Raw genomic sequence first — 17,277 nt, 5'->3', positions numbered from 1 at the left:
CAAGGCTTAAAGCCTTAATCAATAAACAGCAGTGCTGGGAGGGATATTCAATGCTCTCTGATTCTTTTAGTCTTTACGTTGTACTAGCCTGTTACATGCTTTCAGTAGTTTGGTTTAGAAATCAGAGTTCTCCACATTTCATTGTTTATTTTTATAGCAAAGTTTCTGGTTTTAAATGTGTCTGCTTTGTAGGTAAAGTGTTTTTCTCTACATTATTAGCACTGAATCTTAGTTTTATCCTGAAGTCCTTAACTAGCAGAATGTTGATGATCTAGAGGCTATTTGTTTAAGCTCGAATTCCTCTTGAGCACTCCTCCTGAGTCTCTCCTCTTCCCCTGCAAATTAACAGTTACTTTGCTAAAACAGTCATGTGTTTCTCATGCTGCTGGGGACAGCTGGACAGTTCTGCTGACCCAGGCAGGCTGTGGATGATCTCAGCCAGGCTCCGTCTAGGGTCTGTGATCAGCTGATGGTTGCCTTATGCTGGATGGTCCAGGATGGCTTCAGTTAGGATGGCTCAGCTTTCTTCTCATCTAAAACTTTTCAGGCCTCGATTTGGGATTGACACAGTGCCACTTCAGCTGTATTCTAGTAGCTGAAGGAAGTCATAAGGCCAACCTGCATTCAGGGAGTGGGGAAAAGACTCTACTTTTTACTGGGAGAAACCACAAAGTCATGTAGACAAGGTGATGGATACAGAGAGAGGTAGAGAATTGGGCCTATTTTAGAAATCATTCTGTAACACGTTGATGGCTTATATCTTGCTTGAGAAAAAGGGAAATGAAGATCTGTATTTGTATCACTGGGGGGTTATGCGTGCTCAGTTGCTTCAGTTGTATCCGACTCTGTGTGACCCTATGGATGATAGCCTGTCAGACTCCTCTGTCCATGGGACCTTCCAGGCAAGAATACTGGAGTCGATTGCCATGCCCTCCTCCAGGGGATCTTCCCGACCGAGGGATCGAACCCAAGTCTCTTACATCTGCCTGCTTTGGCAGGCAGGTTCTTTACTGCTAGTGCCGCCTGGGAGGTCATTTTATGTTTAAATTTAGGAGGCCATGTTGTTGGTGAAAAAAGTCTGATATCAGAAATTATGTAGTTTGTTATATATTTAATTTTTGTTAGTAATGTAACCAATGTATAGAACAGTGAAAATCCCAGTGAGTGAATATCACAAAATGAACATAACTGTACTTACCACTCAAATCAAGAAATAGAAAATCCCCTGCACCCTAAAATCCACCCTGTCTCTTCTCCATTTTTACCCTATCCCCCTTTTTCAGAAGTGATCACTGTGCCAACTCTTCTAAGCATAGATGTGTTATCTTTTTTATGAATTTTCAAATTATCCAGTATGTTTCATGACTTCTTTCACTTAATAGTGAAAGTGGCCAATACTACTTTTTCTTAATATTCAGAACGCTGACTAGTGAAGTGATACTATCCATCGATGTTTTCATGTAAAAGTTTTTCAGTGCCTTTTCCCTTCATTCTTCTGTGATTTTGTAGTTTATGCAACATTCGCTACAGTTAGTGTTTTCTCTATAGTTCCCTTTAGTTCCATTATCATAAGGGAATTGATTGTTGTGATGTTTCTTTCTTTTCCAGAGGAAATAAACAATATGTACAGGAGAGTAGTGTGGGTGAAAAAAATGAAACTTAGGATCCATTGTTGTTGCTATGTATTTGGGAAATTATAGTAGAAAATAATAGGTATGAACTAAGGCTGGAGTCAACCAGACTTGATAATTAAATTATTCAAAGTACTTAAAATGCTTAAAATTCTTTTAACTTACCTATCAGATTTATCACAGAGCTGTGCTGTATTTAGTGATTTAATGCCAGAAATTGTGGGGGTACTTAATGTGATGCTGAATCATGTTTTGCAGTAGTGATGACCAAAGCAATTGATATGTTTTGCTGATTTGAAGATGTTATTTTACTGCCCTAGACATTCTCTTGGAACTCCTGCTGCTGTTTGTAGTCTAAATAGGTACAATATTTTGGGTAAGAATTTAAACAGTTTTGATCCAGATCTGAATATCATTTTAGCATTTAAAATCAGTTTGGGACCCATTCCCATCCATTGTAGAATCATTTTCTAATGTGTCCTCTTACTATGCCTCTATCACTGGGATAGGATTCAAAAAGGAAATGTCTGTTTATTTTATTCACTTTTCTTCAGGAAAGACAGTGGTGAAGTGAGTCATTAGCACATTGTATTTTCCAATAGTTCTCTTTGACCTTAATCTCGGGAGCAATAAACTCAATGGGAAGATGCCTGTTGAATCACGAGTGATGAGGAAAGCCCATGATAGATATGTTACTATGAATGTTTCAAGGAGAAATTAATGTAGTGTCTATAGATTATAGTCGGAAATCCAAGACCAGCAGAGAAGCGCATCTTCCATGTGTAGCACACATGTATTGAGAAATAAATGCAGACTGTTTTCTGGGCTCTAATAGTTCTTTTTATCATGTTACTCCACAGACAGAAGGATTGGGCAGCAGGGAATTGTTCCACAGTAGTTTGCTTCCTTTGGATGAGTCCAGTGATTGAATCCATCCCATGATAGATGATTTCAGTTTTTTAAATTTAATTAATTTTTGGCTGTGCTGGGTCTTTGTTGCTGTGTGGGCTTTTCTCTATTGTGGCAAGCAGAAGCTACTCTAGTTGCGGTGCATGGACTTCTCATTGAGGCAGATTCTCTTGTTGTGGGGTACAGGCTCTAGGGTGTGTGGGTTTCAGTAGTTTCGGTCCATGAAGTCTAGGGGACAGGTTCAATAGCTGTGATGCACAGGTTTAGTTGCTCCACTGCATGTGGGATCTTCCTGGATCAGGAGATGAATGCGTGTCTACAGGTGGGTTCTTTGCCATTGAGCCACTAGGGAAGCCTGATGATTGTTTTATAAACAGCTGCATCAGGGCCCAGCTTGAAAGAAACACAGCCACAAGGAGACCCATATAATAGTTTGTGGGGCTGACCCACAAGACCAGCACTTCACACAAGTGCTCCACAGACCACCAGTTCAGCTGGGTGTTAATAGATGGTATGTGAAAAAAGAGCCCATGGCCAAATGTGTGGAGAACACCAGGTTAAACAGAGAAAGCCAAGAGTCCTCGCCAGAGAACATCTCAAGGTCTTTAATGTGCTAATTATACAGAATATGTCACGCTTCTCAATCATATTTGACCACAAAACCCTTCTTTGGGCAGAAGTCTCACAGAGCTTTTGTTTTATATAAAATACCTTGGGTAAAGTTGCTCTAGAATGTTGATCTTTAGACAAATTTAGACATTTTTTTTGTTGCCTTGTCTCCTAAATTTTGAAAAATTTAGATGTTCACACATTTTTAACCTGACATCTACATTTTTAAAGTCAAAAATTAAATGGGCATAGTAGATTCATTTTTGACATTGATGTTAGATATAGACTTTAAACATTTTCATCAAAACTTTGGAGCAGCGGAGTTGGCTTACTTAGTTTATGAATAATTTCCGCCATCTAACATAATTGGCAAAACCAGACCTTCTTATGAAAGAGATCAGGACTATCCCTTGTCCTGGGACTCTCCTTCAGGAGAGAGATTTGTGAATTGTTCATTTGTTTGATGTCTGATCATTTCACGTTATAGGAAAGTGTATCTAGAGAGATTCTGGATGAGTGAGAAGTGTGCCTTGGAGGGAAAGTAGACGCTGAGGAAAGGAGAGAGAGGAAAGGAGATTGGCATATGTGATTTTAGAGCACCTCTAGACAAGGAAATGGCAACCCATTCCAGTATCCTTGCCTGGAAAATTCCGTAGACAGAGGAGCCTGGCAGGGTACAGTCCATGGGGGTGGCAAAGAGACGTGACTGAGCACAGAGAAGGAAACGTGTGAAGGCTTAAGATCTGGAAATTGATTCCCTAAATAAAAGTATTCAAGCACATGTGTCCCCTGTCACTTGCCTTCAGGGGTATTGTATCTGGTGTGAAGGTGCTTCTGGGAAGGAAGAGGGGCAAGGAAGGATTAGAAATTACATATGTCCTCCTAAGAGAGTGAACTCATTTCTCTAAAGTAAGTGATCCCTCTTGAATAGCCAGATGGTCTGTCTGGCTAAGAAAAGTATTTACCTCAAGAGGTGTTTTTTTTTTCTTTTCTTTCTGCTTTCAACTGGAAGTCAGATTGCTAAATTGTGATGGAATTTCTGCCCATCAGCAAAAATAGAGTCGACACAGCAGAATCTCCACAGCGCTTCATATTTTCACACAGTGTAAAGATCTGCACGTCCTGTTCTCACCTGTGCCTAATTCCTGTCGGTTACTGGACATGCCTCATTTCCTGTAGAAACGTGCGTCACTAAAAAGGCAGTAAATTAGCACTCGTCGAAACATACATACTTTCCTGTAGGAGCATGGATACATAAAAATGTGTTTATTTCCCACAGGGTACTTATACTAGTCATGATAAATATTCTGCAGTAAATGTCGTACTTTATTTATTCCTTGGCATTTTTAACTTTGGCAACTGGCAGATTGTTGTGAAGTCAGGATATTTAAGCTGGAAGCAACCTTGGGGATTGTCTGTGTTGTGAGAAAGGAAAGTGAGCGCAAGAGAAAAGAAATGCCTTGCTCTCGGTGACATGGTTTAAGATCCTAGTTACCAGACTAGGTCATACTGAGATATTTCTCCTGTTAGATTTCCCCATTCTCCCTTAACCCTTTTTTTTTTTTTTTAAATAAGAGCTTGGACCGAGTTATGTCTGTAAGCTGGAAATAACTGTAATGTTGCTCTTGGTCCAAAATGGTTCGAGAGAAGTTGTGCTATACATCTGCAAAAGATGATGGTGACGATCCTTGCTTCACTGTACTGGGTTACTGTATCATTCTTGGGTGCTGAAATGCTGAGGCTGTGTTATATTTGGTTGTTTAAACAATCACTTGTTATGCATACTTCCCAATATGCAATGCTGCCAATGTTCAACTCTTTCAGATTTATAAGAAGAGCAGTTTTGTATTAGTGAACTTGATAAGTGGCCAGAGGTTCATGGTAGGCTGTGCTGGGCAGAGAATGCTATAAATGCTCTAAGTGCATGGAGAGGTATGTAAGTCATACGAGCTGTACCCGCTCCCTTGGTTTTGCCTTCTCTAAAGGTACACACTGGGCTGGAAGAGTTTCTCCTTTCCTTTTTGCAAATCGTATGCGTCTAGACTGCCCACCACTGCAGCTCAGATGGAGATATGCCATCTGAATGCCAGCTCCTTCAGCCATTCATTTTGACCTTCATTCTTGAACTCAGTGAACTGTGTTTTTTTGTAAGTGGTTACACCATTTTTTCAAAGAATAGAATTCCACAGTTGTCCAGAGAAATTTGGTGGTCCACAGAGGAAAACAATGACCAAATTCATTTGTTTACCATTGTTTTGTTTTTTTAAACTAAGCACTACAATACTCTCAATTTAATCAGAACACATTAAAGGAAATTGGCTGTTCCTATAGAATATGACACTTCTGAAGCAGTTATATTTGTCAAATGTAAGTAATTTATAGATGTTATAATCAAGTTAGAAGTTTTTATTTAATTTTAAATAAGAAAATAGCCCAAGGAATTGTAGTCTAAATAGAATTATAATTCATAATGGGTCAGTTACATTCCATATAATTGTTAAACTTTGACCTGGTAATGCCTTCTCTCAGCATAATCCTTACACCACTCACATCCAGATAGTTCACTTTCAGTTTTGTTCTTAATGCATTTGTGAATCTTTACTTTCCTTCAGCTTATTTAGAACTGGGAGGCCTGGCCTTCTGCAGTCCATGGGGTTGCAAAGAGTTGGACACTACTGAGTGACTGAACTAAAGAACTCGAGTACCTCAGAAAGTCATTTAGATAATTGCTCATGTTTCATATTAATTCTGGAGTTCTAAATTAAAAACAATGGGATATAAGTTTTTTTGTCCTTTTTTTTCTTTTAAACACAAAGGGTATACCCTATCTAGCTACCCATAATCCTGTCAGGAACAAAGCAGGGGATAGAAGAATAAAGTGGCAAAGATAAGAGAATTTCTATCCAATTTTTAGATGTGAAATTTGGCATATTAGGAATGAACAATATATGAATGGAATACTTTTAAAACTTATATTTGTGAGTTGTTGAAACCAGCATGTGATTTTTCACAGAAACAATGTCAGTGATGTTCAAATTTTCTTGACAAATACCATCTTAGAAGTTCAGTTTTTGAAGCAGATGTAAAGGAACTGTCTTGCTTAAAAGAGGTAGGCAGGATGCCCAGGCTCCTGGGATGGGTCTGCAGATCACAGTTAAATCTGATGAATTTACCTCAGAGCCCTAGTCAGACATGGTGATGCTAGGACTCTGGTCTGCAGATCACAAAGCACAGAGCCCCATACTCAGCAATCTGGGGAACCTAGTCTGCTTTGCTTCTTGCTCAGGCTGGAGAAGCTCCTCAGAGATAGTAGGACACCATCCAGATGTAGACAGTATAGATGCTGAGTTGAGTGAATGAAAGCCTCCATATCCTGTCATGGAACCACCACCTGCCTCCACCCCATCATTCCTCAGACAGCCTCACGTCAGAACGGTTCTTTCTGCGCTTATAAGCTCATGTTTTCATCCCCTCTTTGTGTGTTTTTCAGTGACGGCATTATTGACAATTTTGGCAGAACAGTTGTTGGCCAAGGGGGACTAACCACGGTTTGTTTAGCTACTTAGTGCCCACAGTGAGTGCTTCCCAGCCTTTGGAACAAGCATATCCTCCTCTGAGAATCAACGGATTCTCCCTGAGCACTGAGAGGGAAGCTATCTTAAGTGACCTACCACATTCCTATAGGTATTTACATTTTAGAAGACATTGTTTTTAGATCTAAATGGCTAATTAATATATGAAAAGGAAATGCAGGTCTAAGCCACAACGAGGTAACACTACACACTCTCTCGATGACTAAAATGAAAAAACCAGCAATAACTTGAGGAAGTGGAGCAGTTAGTACTGGAAATGAAACTTGACATAATCGCTTTGGGCAACTGTTTGACAGTATTTACTAAAGTAAACATGAGCCTTGTTTAGTGACTCAGAAATTTTACTACTAGATATGTTCCCAAGAGAAATGAGTACCTGGGCCTATCAAAAGATATATATATATATATATATATATATATATATATATATATATATCTTTATATATGTATGTGTGTGTGTATATATATATGTTCACTGGTGCTTGGTTGGAAATAACACTCCAAATGTCTGTCAACAGTAGAATGGTAAACTAACTTTGTGCTCAGATAATAAAAGATAACAGCAATTAAAAATGAACTGCATACAGCAACATTGATGAATCTCATAAGCATAATAATTAAAAGTCAGACAAAAGAATATGTAGTGATATTTCCTCTGTATGAAGTTTAAGAACAGGCAAGATAATGATGGAAATGAGAATAGTACTTACCTGTGGGGGCAAAGGGAAGGGCCGTGAAGGAGCCTTCTGAGGCAGTGAAATGTGCTCAGTAATGATGGTGGTTACAGTGTTTGCACACACACACATACACATACCCAGGTGTATATATATGTGTACGCAGATGCAAAGAACTCATGTGCTGTATACTTAAGATTGATATACTTAGCTTTATATAACTTTAGAAAGAAAAAATCTTGGAAATTTAATTTCATTTATGGTATTTTAGAGAATATGATAAAAAGAAATTGAAACAACTTAGGGAAACAGGAGTTTTTCTGGAAGCTATTAGCATGTGTCCATGTTTTTGAGTTTCTGGAGCCAAAATTAGGGGGAGTGGTGTTGCTAGTGTTGGTGGCACAAGCTGATCAGAATAGAGATGGTAAGAAAAGGAAACGTTTTACATGATTCGTCTTCTTCATTCTATTTCTTCCTGTCTATAGCCATAGTGTTTTTGATTATGTCCTGACTTGTGTCCTCCATTCCCATGGCATCATGGTCGAGGTGGTGGGCAATGTTGGGAGTCAAAAAGGGGACGTTGGATGAGGGTACAAGGCAGTGGTTGTGTATCAGGTATCTATGTCTTGGTTGGGGGGGGACGGGAAACACTACTTTAACCTGAGGGAGGTTAGCCAGCAGGGAGGCTGTGATGGGACTGTCATAGAAACTTCCAGGTAAGGGGAGATTCTGGGTCCTAAGAGGTAAGCATGGATGGTGTAATGGTGCAACCAATGATTAGGAGTCAAGCCCACTTGGAGAAAGAGGAAGGCTGATGCTCACACCATCATGGGAACATGAGGGGAAACAGAGATTTTTGTCCATCTTTTTTGACCCAGTTGACTGGTTACCCAAATTTGAGGTTTAAGTGGGGATGTACGATAGGGCTTTGCTTATACCATATACACCTCAACTTGACTTGGCACTCTTCCTGCTTCTTTATGGTGCTTCTCTTAAGGAGAATGAGTTATAGGGGAATGTCTTCAATTACATGTTGTGCATAAATGTGCTTTATAGTAAAACACAGACTCTGATCAAGAATGAGATGGGCAGGTGCTAGACCATATGCTTGGCCAGGTGTCATCTAGCTGTACCAGCTTCCAGCTGGATGCAAACCTGGAATGCTGTAGAATTTATACAACAAATATGGGTTGTTATTTGAATGACATTGAAAACATCATATTGTCACTGAAGTTTAAAATTGCATATGTTAGGTAAAATACATCCACATACATGTCTTTGCTACTTTGAATATGAAGTATAAGCAAATGATGATTTATTTCAGGTTGTATCTGCCTTTATGTGATGATTCTACTAGTAATTGTTTACTACCATGGTGTTCAGTTTTAATGTAGAAAATTAGCATTTTAAGGTCCTTAGTTTTATTAGAATTAATGATTGTAAGAAGTAAGTATAATTTGAAATGGAGACACTAAGAGTCAAGTTTGTTAGCTATTAAGCTTCATAAGTCACCCTGAATAAGATAGATGACTTCTAATTTTTTTTTTTTAATTTTAACTTGTCACATTCTGTTTATTTTTAATTATCTTTGCAAATGACTCCATGATCTTTTTTTTTAAAAGCTGCCACATTTTTGTCTGTCCTCTTCTAAATCATTTTGACGTCCCCGTGGGTCACTGTCTTAGTCCATTTGGGCCACTATAATAAAATACCACTGACCAGGTAGCTTAAAAACAGCAGGTATTTATTGCTCGCAGTTCTGGAAGCAGGGAAGTCCAAGATCAAGGCACCAGCATGGTCGCCTTCTGGTGAGGGTCCTCTTCCGATTATAGGTGTCTGTGTTGTATTCTCAAAATGGTGGGAGGGACTGGGGGTTTCCCTGAAGCCCCTTTTATAAGGCAGTGATCTCACTCGTGAGGGTTTCTCCCTCATGATTTAAGCACACCACAAAGGCCTCACCTACTAATACTGTTTCTTTTTTAAAAAATATATTTATCTTTTAAAAATAATTTTATTTACTTTTGGCTGTGCTGGGTGTTTGTTGCTATGCCAGCTTTTCTCTAGTTGTGGCTAGTGGGGGCTACTCTCTAGTTTTGTGCAGGCTTCTCATTGCAGTGACTTCTCTTGTTGCAACTCCTCGGCTCCGGAGCAGGTGAATGGGCTTCAGTAGTTGCAGCTCTGGGGCTCTAGAGCATAGCCCTCAGTAGTTGTGGTGCATGGGCTAAGTTGCTCTGCAGCATGTGGGATCTTCCTGGACCAGGGATCGAACCCGTGTCTCCTGCATTGGCAGGCGGATTCTTTACTGTGGAGCCACCGGGAAACCCTAACACTGTCACCTTTGGGGGAGGGTTAGGATTTCAACAGATTTGGTGGGGTGGGGCGCAAAACATTGAGACCATAGCAGTCACCCTATGTAGATGATCATAAGTCTCTATTTCCAGCCGTAACTCCTTTCACTTTATTCCTGAATCTGCTGCTGCAGCTGGATAATTATACTTGAATATCCCAGTGTGACCTTGTAGTGTCAAACTTATCTCTTCATCTGCCTCTTTCCTTCACAGAACTTTGCACAAAACCAACAATGTCTTTTCCTCTTTGCTCAGATTAGAAGCCTTGCAGGCATCTTTGACCCTCTTCCTGTCCAGTGCTGTGTTGGCTAGTCAAATACCGAACACCATGCATTGTCAGTTGTTCCTTCCAAAAATACAAAAAATACTTCATTCCTTCTCTTTCTGATTATTCTCACTGTCACCAACCTGGCTTGTCACCAGTCTCATACTTGCATTATTCCTTCAGCGATCAAACTTTAAATCTCATCTCACCAAGCCATGTGCTGGCCAGATGCATTCCCTACAGCCTGCCATTGATTACATCTTCCTCCTGCTCACAAACCTTTAGTATATTTCTCTGTCTTCAGTAAAATTGAATCCAAACCTAGCCTGGCTTTAACCAGCTCTTTTTCCAGCTATTCACCTTCCTGAAACTTCTTTTCCAGCCGATGATTTGACTCATGATTTCCTGATCCCCTTTCTTTCTCGTCTCTGTGCTCATGTTCATGTCCACCCAAGCAGATCATTCACCCTTTCCTGCCCATGCCTTTGGCTCCCCCGCAGATTCACTACCTGCTGAAGTCTCACCTCCTTTGCCAGGCTGCAGTCTCCCTTACCTGCACCCTCCGCTCATGGCTCTTACTTGTCTAGATAGGCAATCTCATGGTATAACTTGTTCAGGCTTATGACCTTTCTTCTGATGGTGATAACTTGACTGATTTTCAGTTCTTTAATTTTTACATAGTTATATAAAATCTCCAGGGCAAGGGTCTTTGCCTTACCTGCATGCTCTATAATACTTAATAACACAGACACTAAAATAGAAGATTTGTAAAGGCTGGGATCTTTTGTCAGTTTTATTCAGTGGTAAGGCTCTAGTATCTAGAATTGAACCAGGTACCTAATAGGCTCATGGTAAATATTTGCTAAATTGTAGATGCTCAGTAAATGTTTGATTTGATTAAACTGCTAATGCATTAAAAGCTGCTAGCATCTCATACTTACTGTAATTGAGAGATATTATAGTGGGGGAACAAAAAAAGAGGGGGGTATGCATTTTACAGCTAGAATCTGTTCAACAGTGCTTGACTTCTCCTTCTAAAAGAGTTGTTTTCCTGCAGATATTAATGAATGCCAACTACAGGGTGTGTGCCCTAATGGTGAGTGTTTGAATACCATGGGCAGCTACAGATGTACCTGCAAAATGGGATTTGGGCCAGATCCTACCTTTTCAAGTTGTATTCGTAAGTAATGATCACTTTTTATTCCTATTTTGGATCAGATTTTTTGTTTCATTTTATTTTGCTTTGAGAGGGTGTGGGAGGAGAATCCAAAAGAAGGTAACAGCTTGGTGGTCAACCAAATATTGTAAATATGCAGGAAGATGTCATTAAAATGATAAGGGGGATGAGGTGGCCTGATATACTGGAGTAAATCTATGTTATGAAGCCTTTTCATTTTTATTGTGGTCAGAAGAAAATGAAAGCTAAAACTCAAGAAAAAGAGCAGGCACACAGAGAAAAGATACTTTAATGCAAAGAAAGCAGTTGATTAAAATTAGCATACCTAAGAGATGAAAACAGATTTTTCCTTCATGAGTATTTTAAGCATTATTTAGGTGGAGTTAAACTTTGTTCCAGCTTCTGTCTTTAATTAGTCCAAATTCTGAGTCACTTGTGTCTGATTTAATGAGGTTTCGCTGTACTTTCTTGGTTGGAAGAGTCTGGGAAATAGTTAGCAAGGCCCTGTGTTTCAGACTTTTTATTCAGTTCTAATTTCAAATATTCTATTCTGTTGTCCTTAAAAACCACCAAAATGTATCCCTAAAGTTAAACTATTTTGCTTTACGAATCTGTCTCTACAATTTTTCTTCGACTTGGTAAGGATAAAGATCCTCCATCAAACCTTCTGTATGTTCTAACACTGGTATGGAAAATGTAGTTTCTCCAAACAGACACTCTTGCCACAAAACCCAATCCAGTGTAGTCATTACAGATCACCTGACAATTAGAGATGCATGCATTTTAGATGTAAAGTGCTCAAACAGAGATTTTTTTAAGACTACCTTATTTTTTAAGGTGAAAAGTTAAAGTGAAAGTCACTCAGTCGTGTCTGACTCTTTGTGACGCCATGGACTGTAGCTGACCAGGTTCTATCCATGGAAGGGCTAGGCAAGAATACTGGAGAGGGTTGCCATTTCCTTCAGGGGATCATCCCCACCCAGGTATCAGTCCTGGTCTCCTGCATTGCAGGCAATTCTTTACCATCTGAGCCACCAGGGAAGCCAAATTTTTAAGGTATTTGTGCCCATTGTTACAAAGTAGGTAAACACAACAGATTTTTCAAAGTCATATACAATTAAATGTTAAACATTTTAAACTAATGCGTGGCAGAAAGTTGTCAAGATAATATTATGAGCAATTCTTCATTAATTTTTGTCTTGCTGGGTTTCTATTTTTATTTACCTATTTTTTTTAATGTGGCTTTGGTATTTGTTATTTGGTATCTTTCTGATCCCCAGTTTTAAATTTGCTGTATCTTCAAGACATTTTTTTTTTCATGAAGGTACTATCATTTGTTTTTAACTGTGCATCTCTTAACTCTGTGCCCTAAGCTGATGGGTAGAAATGGTAAAGACAGATGTAGTAAAATAAAATGACAACTTCATTCATTACTTTTAGATGAGTTCATTGAGGGTTTTGGAACATTGTTACTAATTACTATTATTTTCCTTTAAAACCTGTCAGATGCAGATTAGGAAATTTTGCATGTAAATTCTTTCTTCCATGTTCTTTCACAGACAGTTCTGATCACGCTGCAGACAGATTCCTACTAATTATAGGGCTTTTTTGATGGGTGGAGAAATCAGACTGTCAAATTACACTTGCATACAAGGTACATTTGCAAATTGATGCAAGGATTTGGAAATTTCATGCCAAAAATCACATTGTTGACAATATCCAGATAATTTAGGGATAATTTCTGGGTGATTGGAATTACATGAGTAAGTATTATAAATATATTTTTATAATTTAAGCATAAAAGATTTTTAGAGTTTGGATATAGAGATGTGAATTTTTCTGTTAAATTGATTTGTAGTCTGGTTAAAATGGCTACGTTGAACGTTGTAGATTAGGTAAACTTGGAGGACTGGTCACAAAGTGTTTTATTTGACTAGATCTGATGTCTAGAGCTAAGGGCAGACATCCAGGTTTTAATGAGATTGCGGGAACCTGCCAATGAGATTTTTGAAACACTTACACATTTCCTTAGCATTTATTTTCCTTGTCATTGCCCAGATAATACTGAACTTATTAAACAGCCATCCATTCGTATTTGAAAAATAAATAATTCAATTTTATGGTTCAGCTACAACAGCTGAAATGATAAGTATTAGGAGATGTTTGTTGCTAGTTAAGTGTTCCAGTTTACAGTTTGAAGTTAAAACTTGGGCTCTTACCAGCGTTGAGTGGGCAGATTTATTTCTCTTTCCTCTGAATTTACCACATGTAATATCACAGAAATATGTAGAGTCCTTTAGGATTTGTGACTTTGTTCAATCTAGTCCGATGTGTGGGTGAACTATACTTTGAACAAGTCGATGGGGGAAGTCTGAAGAGAAGGAATGTCGTGAGAAAGAAAGAGGGGAGAAGGTGATACTTAACAATGTGTACGTGTATTAGTCGCTCAGTCGTGTCCAACTCTTTGTGATCCCATGGACTGTAGCCCACCAGGCTCCTCTGTCCATGGAATTCTCCAGGCAAGAATACTGGAGTGAGATACTTATAACATAGGGGAGAAAAATACTGGCAGGGTGGTGGTACCTTTGATAGTCGTGGAGGAAATAGCAGGAGGAGGCCGGGGGCCACACACGCGCTCTGACGCACAAGGGCACTGAGCAATATCGTTAGAAACAAATGCTCTTGCAAGATAGAAAAACAGCCTCGGATAGATGGTGGAAGCAGATGGAGGTGATTGGCCGTGTTTGCTCAGGCAGCATGAATCTAGGGCATATCCAGGCCGTAAAGGGTGTGGCTGACTCTGTGAACTCAGAGAAATGCAGTTGGCAGTGGCCGAGGAGCAGTGGGAAGCTCTCCCTGTTCTCGAATACGCTGAGGTGAACACCCTCAGAATTCCTTGACTTCAGCCAAAGGTTGCAACCACTTCACTTTCTCTCCTTGCCCGCTCCCTGTGCTTGGCTTAGCCAAGCTGAAAGGAAGGCAGGAGGGATCCGGCCTTGGCCGCCTCCGACCTCTGCATCTGTGGGTCAGGTCTCTGCTGCAGTAGCATTCTCTAGACCTGCTTCTACCTTTCTGTGGGGAAGGCTGACTCTCAGAGCACATCCATGAAAAGTGTAATGACCTGTGAAGAGTGACTAGGGAAGCTTTCTGACTTTTTAAACTGCAATTAATTTTCTTCAGAAACTTGAGACCTCTTAGGATGAGTGCTGGGAAGGGTGTGTCCACAGGTTCAAAGTGAAGTGAAAGTCAGGCAGTCGTGTCTGACTGACTGCGACCCCATGGACTGTAGCCCACCAGGCTCCTCTGTCCATAGAATTCTCCAGGCAAGAATACTGGAGTGGGTTGCCATTTCTTTCTCCAGGGGACCTTCCTGACCCAGGGATGGAACCCGGGTCTCCTGCATTGCAGGCAGACTCTTTAGCATCTGAATTCTGAGCCTGCATGTTTGCTGTTCCATTATATCCTTGGCCAGTCTAGAGGGTTAGAGGGAAGATGGGCTCCTACCCTAACTCTAGAAATCACGAGATGTCGAACATATTCCTTCGAAAAGCCAGTTATATTCATGAACAGCATTTCTTTTTAGTTTCTTCAGCTTCCTTGAGATATGAATTATTTCACACAATAGGAAACTGAAGCCAGGAGACTTTAAGTAACTTTTCAAGATCATATAGCTCATCCTTGACATTTGAGATTATAGAATTGGGTTTTGTGCCTTAAATTTAGGGTTCTAGATCAGGAATTGGCAAATAATAGCCCATGAGCCAGATGTGCCCCAATGTCTGTTATTGTGAATAGTTTTATTGGAACACATTCTTGTCCATTCATTTACATACTGTCCAAGGCTGTGAAAAAGCCGTTGGCAGAGCTGAGAAGTTGCAATAGAGACCATATGGACCACAGAGCCTAAAATGTTTATCTTGCCTTTCACAGAGAAAGATTTCAGACTTTTGGGCTAGATCAGTGCTGTCCAATAGAACTTTTTTGTGATGATGGAAATGTTCTGTATCTGCATTGTCTGAGGTGATAGACACTAGTCATAGGTGGCTGGTGTGCCAAAAAGATTGAATTTTTAATTGTATCTGTAACTTTTCATTTTATATTGGCGTGTAGCTAATTAACGATGTTGTAATAGTTTCAGGTGAACAGCCGAGGGACTCAGCCATACATACATACATGTATCCATTCTCATCCAAACTCCTCTCCCATTCATAGGCTGCTACATAACATTGAGCAGTATTTCATTTAAATTTTATCAAAGGAGCAGTATGTGGGCAGGGGCTAATGAATTGGATCTCATAGTTCTAGATGTGTTTTTGTAAAACCGATGGGGTAGATGACCACCAAGATCTCTCTAGCAGAGAGAGCAAAATGGGCTTTCCTTCCTGACCTGGTGGTTTTGTCCATGGTAAGATTGCTCTTCCCCAGAAGTGAGGCTGGCGGCCTCTTTGTCACCCCTGACTCTCTCATCTCCTTTGGTCTTCAAGAAAGTCATTAAATCTTCATAATCTGTTTTGTGTTTTTTCCTTTCCTCCAGCCTCTGCTGTGGCTGTCTCAGCTTAGACCCCTAGTTTTCCTCACTTAGTGACTGCATAGCATCACGGCCTTGAGGCTACACTAACAGATCTGTGCCAAGTGTTTGCTCCCAGATAAAAGCAGTAACAACCCAAACTGTGACGCTAGTGTAGTAATCTTTACTGTGTACTTACTAAGTGCCAGGCACTGTGGTGAGTACTTTGTATGGATTACCAAATATCATGGTTACTGGATCTCTATGAGGCTTGTATTGTTATTCTTCCTATTTGGGAAATGAAGAAATTGAGGCACAGAGAGGGTGAGGATCTTTCCAAAAGTAACACAGCATGTAAGTGGTAGAGCCCAAATTTGAAACTGTCTCACGCCACTAGTCGGGCCTTTAATCAGGAAGAGGAAACTGGTCTAAATTGATAGGAGCAAGTCATATATTTTAGTGGAGCCACTGTTCAGTCTCACTGTATAATAGCTAGTCTGACTCTGCAGTGGCCTCAGGGTCATTTTTAAAATTTTGATTCTCCCAGAATTGATTTTTAATAGCCCATTTCCTGAAAAGGCTCTTACCCACTGGCTCTTACTTCCTTAGTAAAGTCATCTGTTGGACTCCTCCTCACAGTGTTACCTGATTCCCACACCTGCATCCCAACACTCATTCCACTGGGACTCTAAGCTTTAAAAGACATGAAACCCTAATGTGGCATTTCCTCCAAGAAGTGAGTAAGGATATTGGAGGTCTCTGGGGTGGGGGAGGAGTGAAAACAAAATACTAGGAGAGGCTAGCTATCTTCTCAAGTCTGTTGTAGTTTTCAACTTCTTCTAAGTACCAGATTAATTTATGTCTGTTTAGTAATGTTTGAATCGATAAGAGCAGCATGCCTTTGAGAGTGTTAGAGTTGGTTGTACAACCCTATAATTAACTCATAAGTTGTTTAATGTATAATTGGGGAGCTTAACTGTGAGAACCATAGTGTCTTCCCTTCTTACTGTGGTTTGTAATGGAATCACCATCAGTATTGAATATATGGTGATGATTCAATACTACACTTGGGTTTAGAGCTGTATGTTTATTACTTTGGAAGATTTTTCCCATTTCTGTTGCCAAGAGCAAAAGATTTGTTTTCTTGACTGACTGACTGTGGCATTTCCAGTAGGGTTTATGCTTCTGAAATTTCCCTCTATACAGAGTACCTGAATCTGTGCACCCTAGTCTTAGCAACATACCCTGCAAAAAAATAGAATCTGCAAAACCCATGTTTAAGGTTTCCTACATACATTAACTGTGTTTGAGTGTTTCCTGTGGAAGCGTGGGTTGGCAGTGGTCTGCTGCAGGACAAGGTCTCTGGGTTTGGGTATGGCATAAGTTCTCTTGGAGGAAGTCACCATTAACCCCACCATAGAGCTGCCAGAACTTACATAGGACTGGGAAATAGACTCTTGGAGGGTACAAACAGAACCTTGTGCACCAGGACCCAGGAGAAAGAAACAGTGACCCCACAGGAGACTTGCCTGTGGGTGTCTGGGAGTCTCTGGCAAAGGTGTGG

General features: G+C 40.0%; 1 protein-coding gene across 15 annotated transcripts in view; it reads left to right on the top strand.

Moving 5' to 3' along the window:
* The window catches only part of LTBP1 (latent transforming growth factor beta binding protein 1), a 442,908-nt gene that overhangs the window by 261,900 nt on the left and 163,731 nt on the right, over positions 1-17,277 (top strand). For all 15 annotated transcript variants that reach the window (XM_061155622.1, XM_061155619.1, XM_061155620.1 and 12 more), the window contains one exon: positions 11,087-11,209. In XM_061155622.1, coding sequence (XP_061011605.1) covers positions 11,087-11,209 — 123 coding nt within the window. The remainder of the gene's footprint in view (positions 1-11,086; positions 11,210-17,277) is intronic.

This window comes from Dama dama, chromosome 11 (assembly GCF_033118175.1).
Source record: "Dama dama isolate Ldn47 chromosome 11, ASM3311817v1, whole genome shotgun sequence".
NCBI lineage: Eukaryota > Metazoa > Chordata > Mammalia > Artiodactyla > Cervidae > Dama > Dama dama.
Note: the sequence above shows the minus strand (reverse complement) of the source record. Positions and strands in the feature narration are given on the sequence as shown.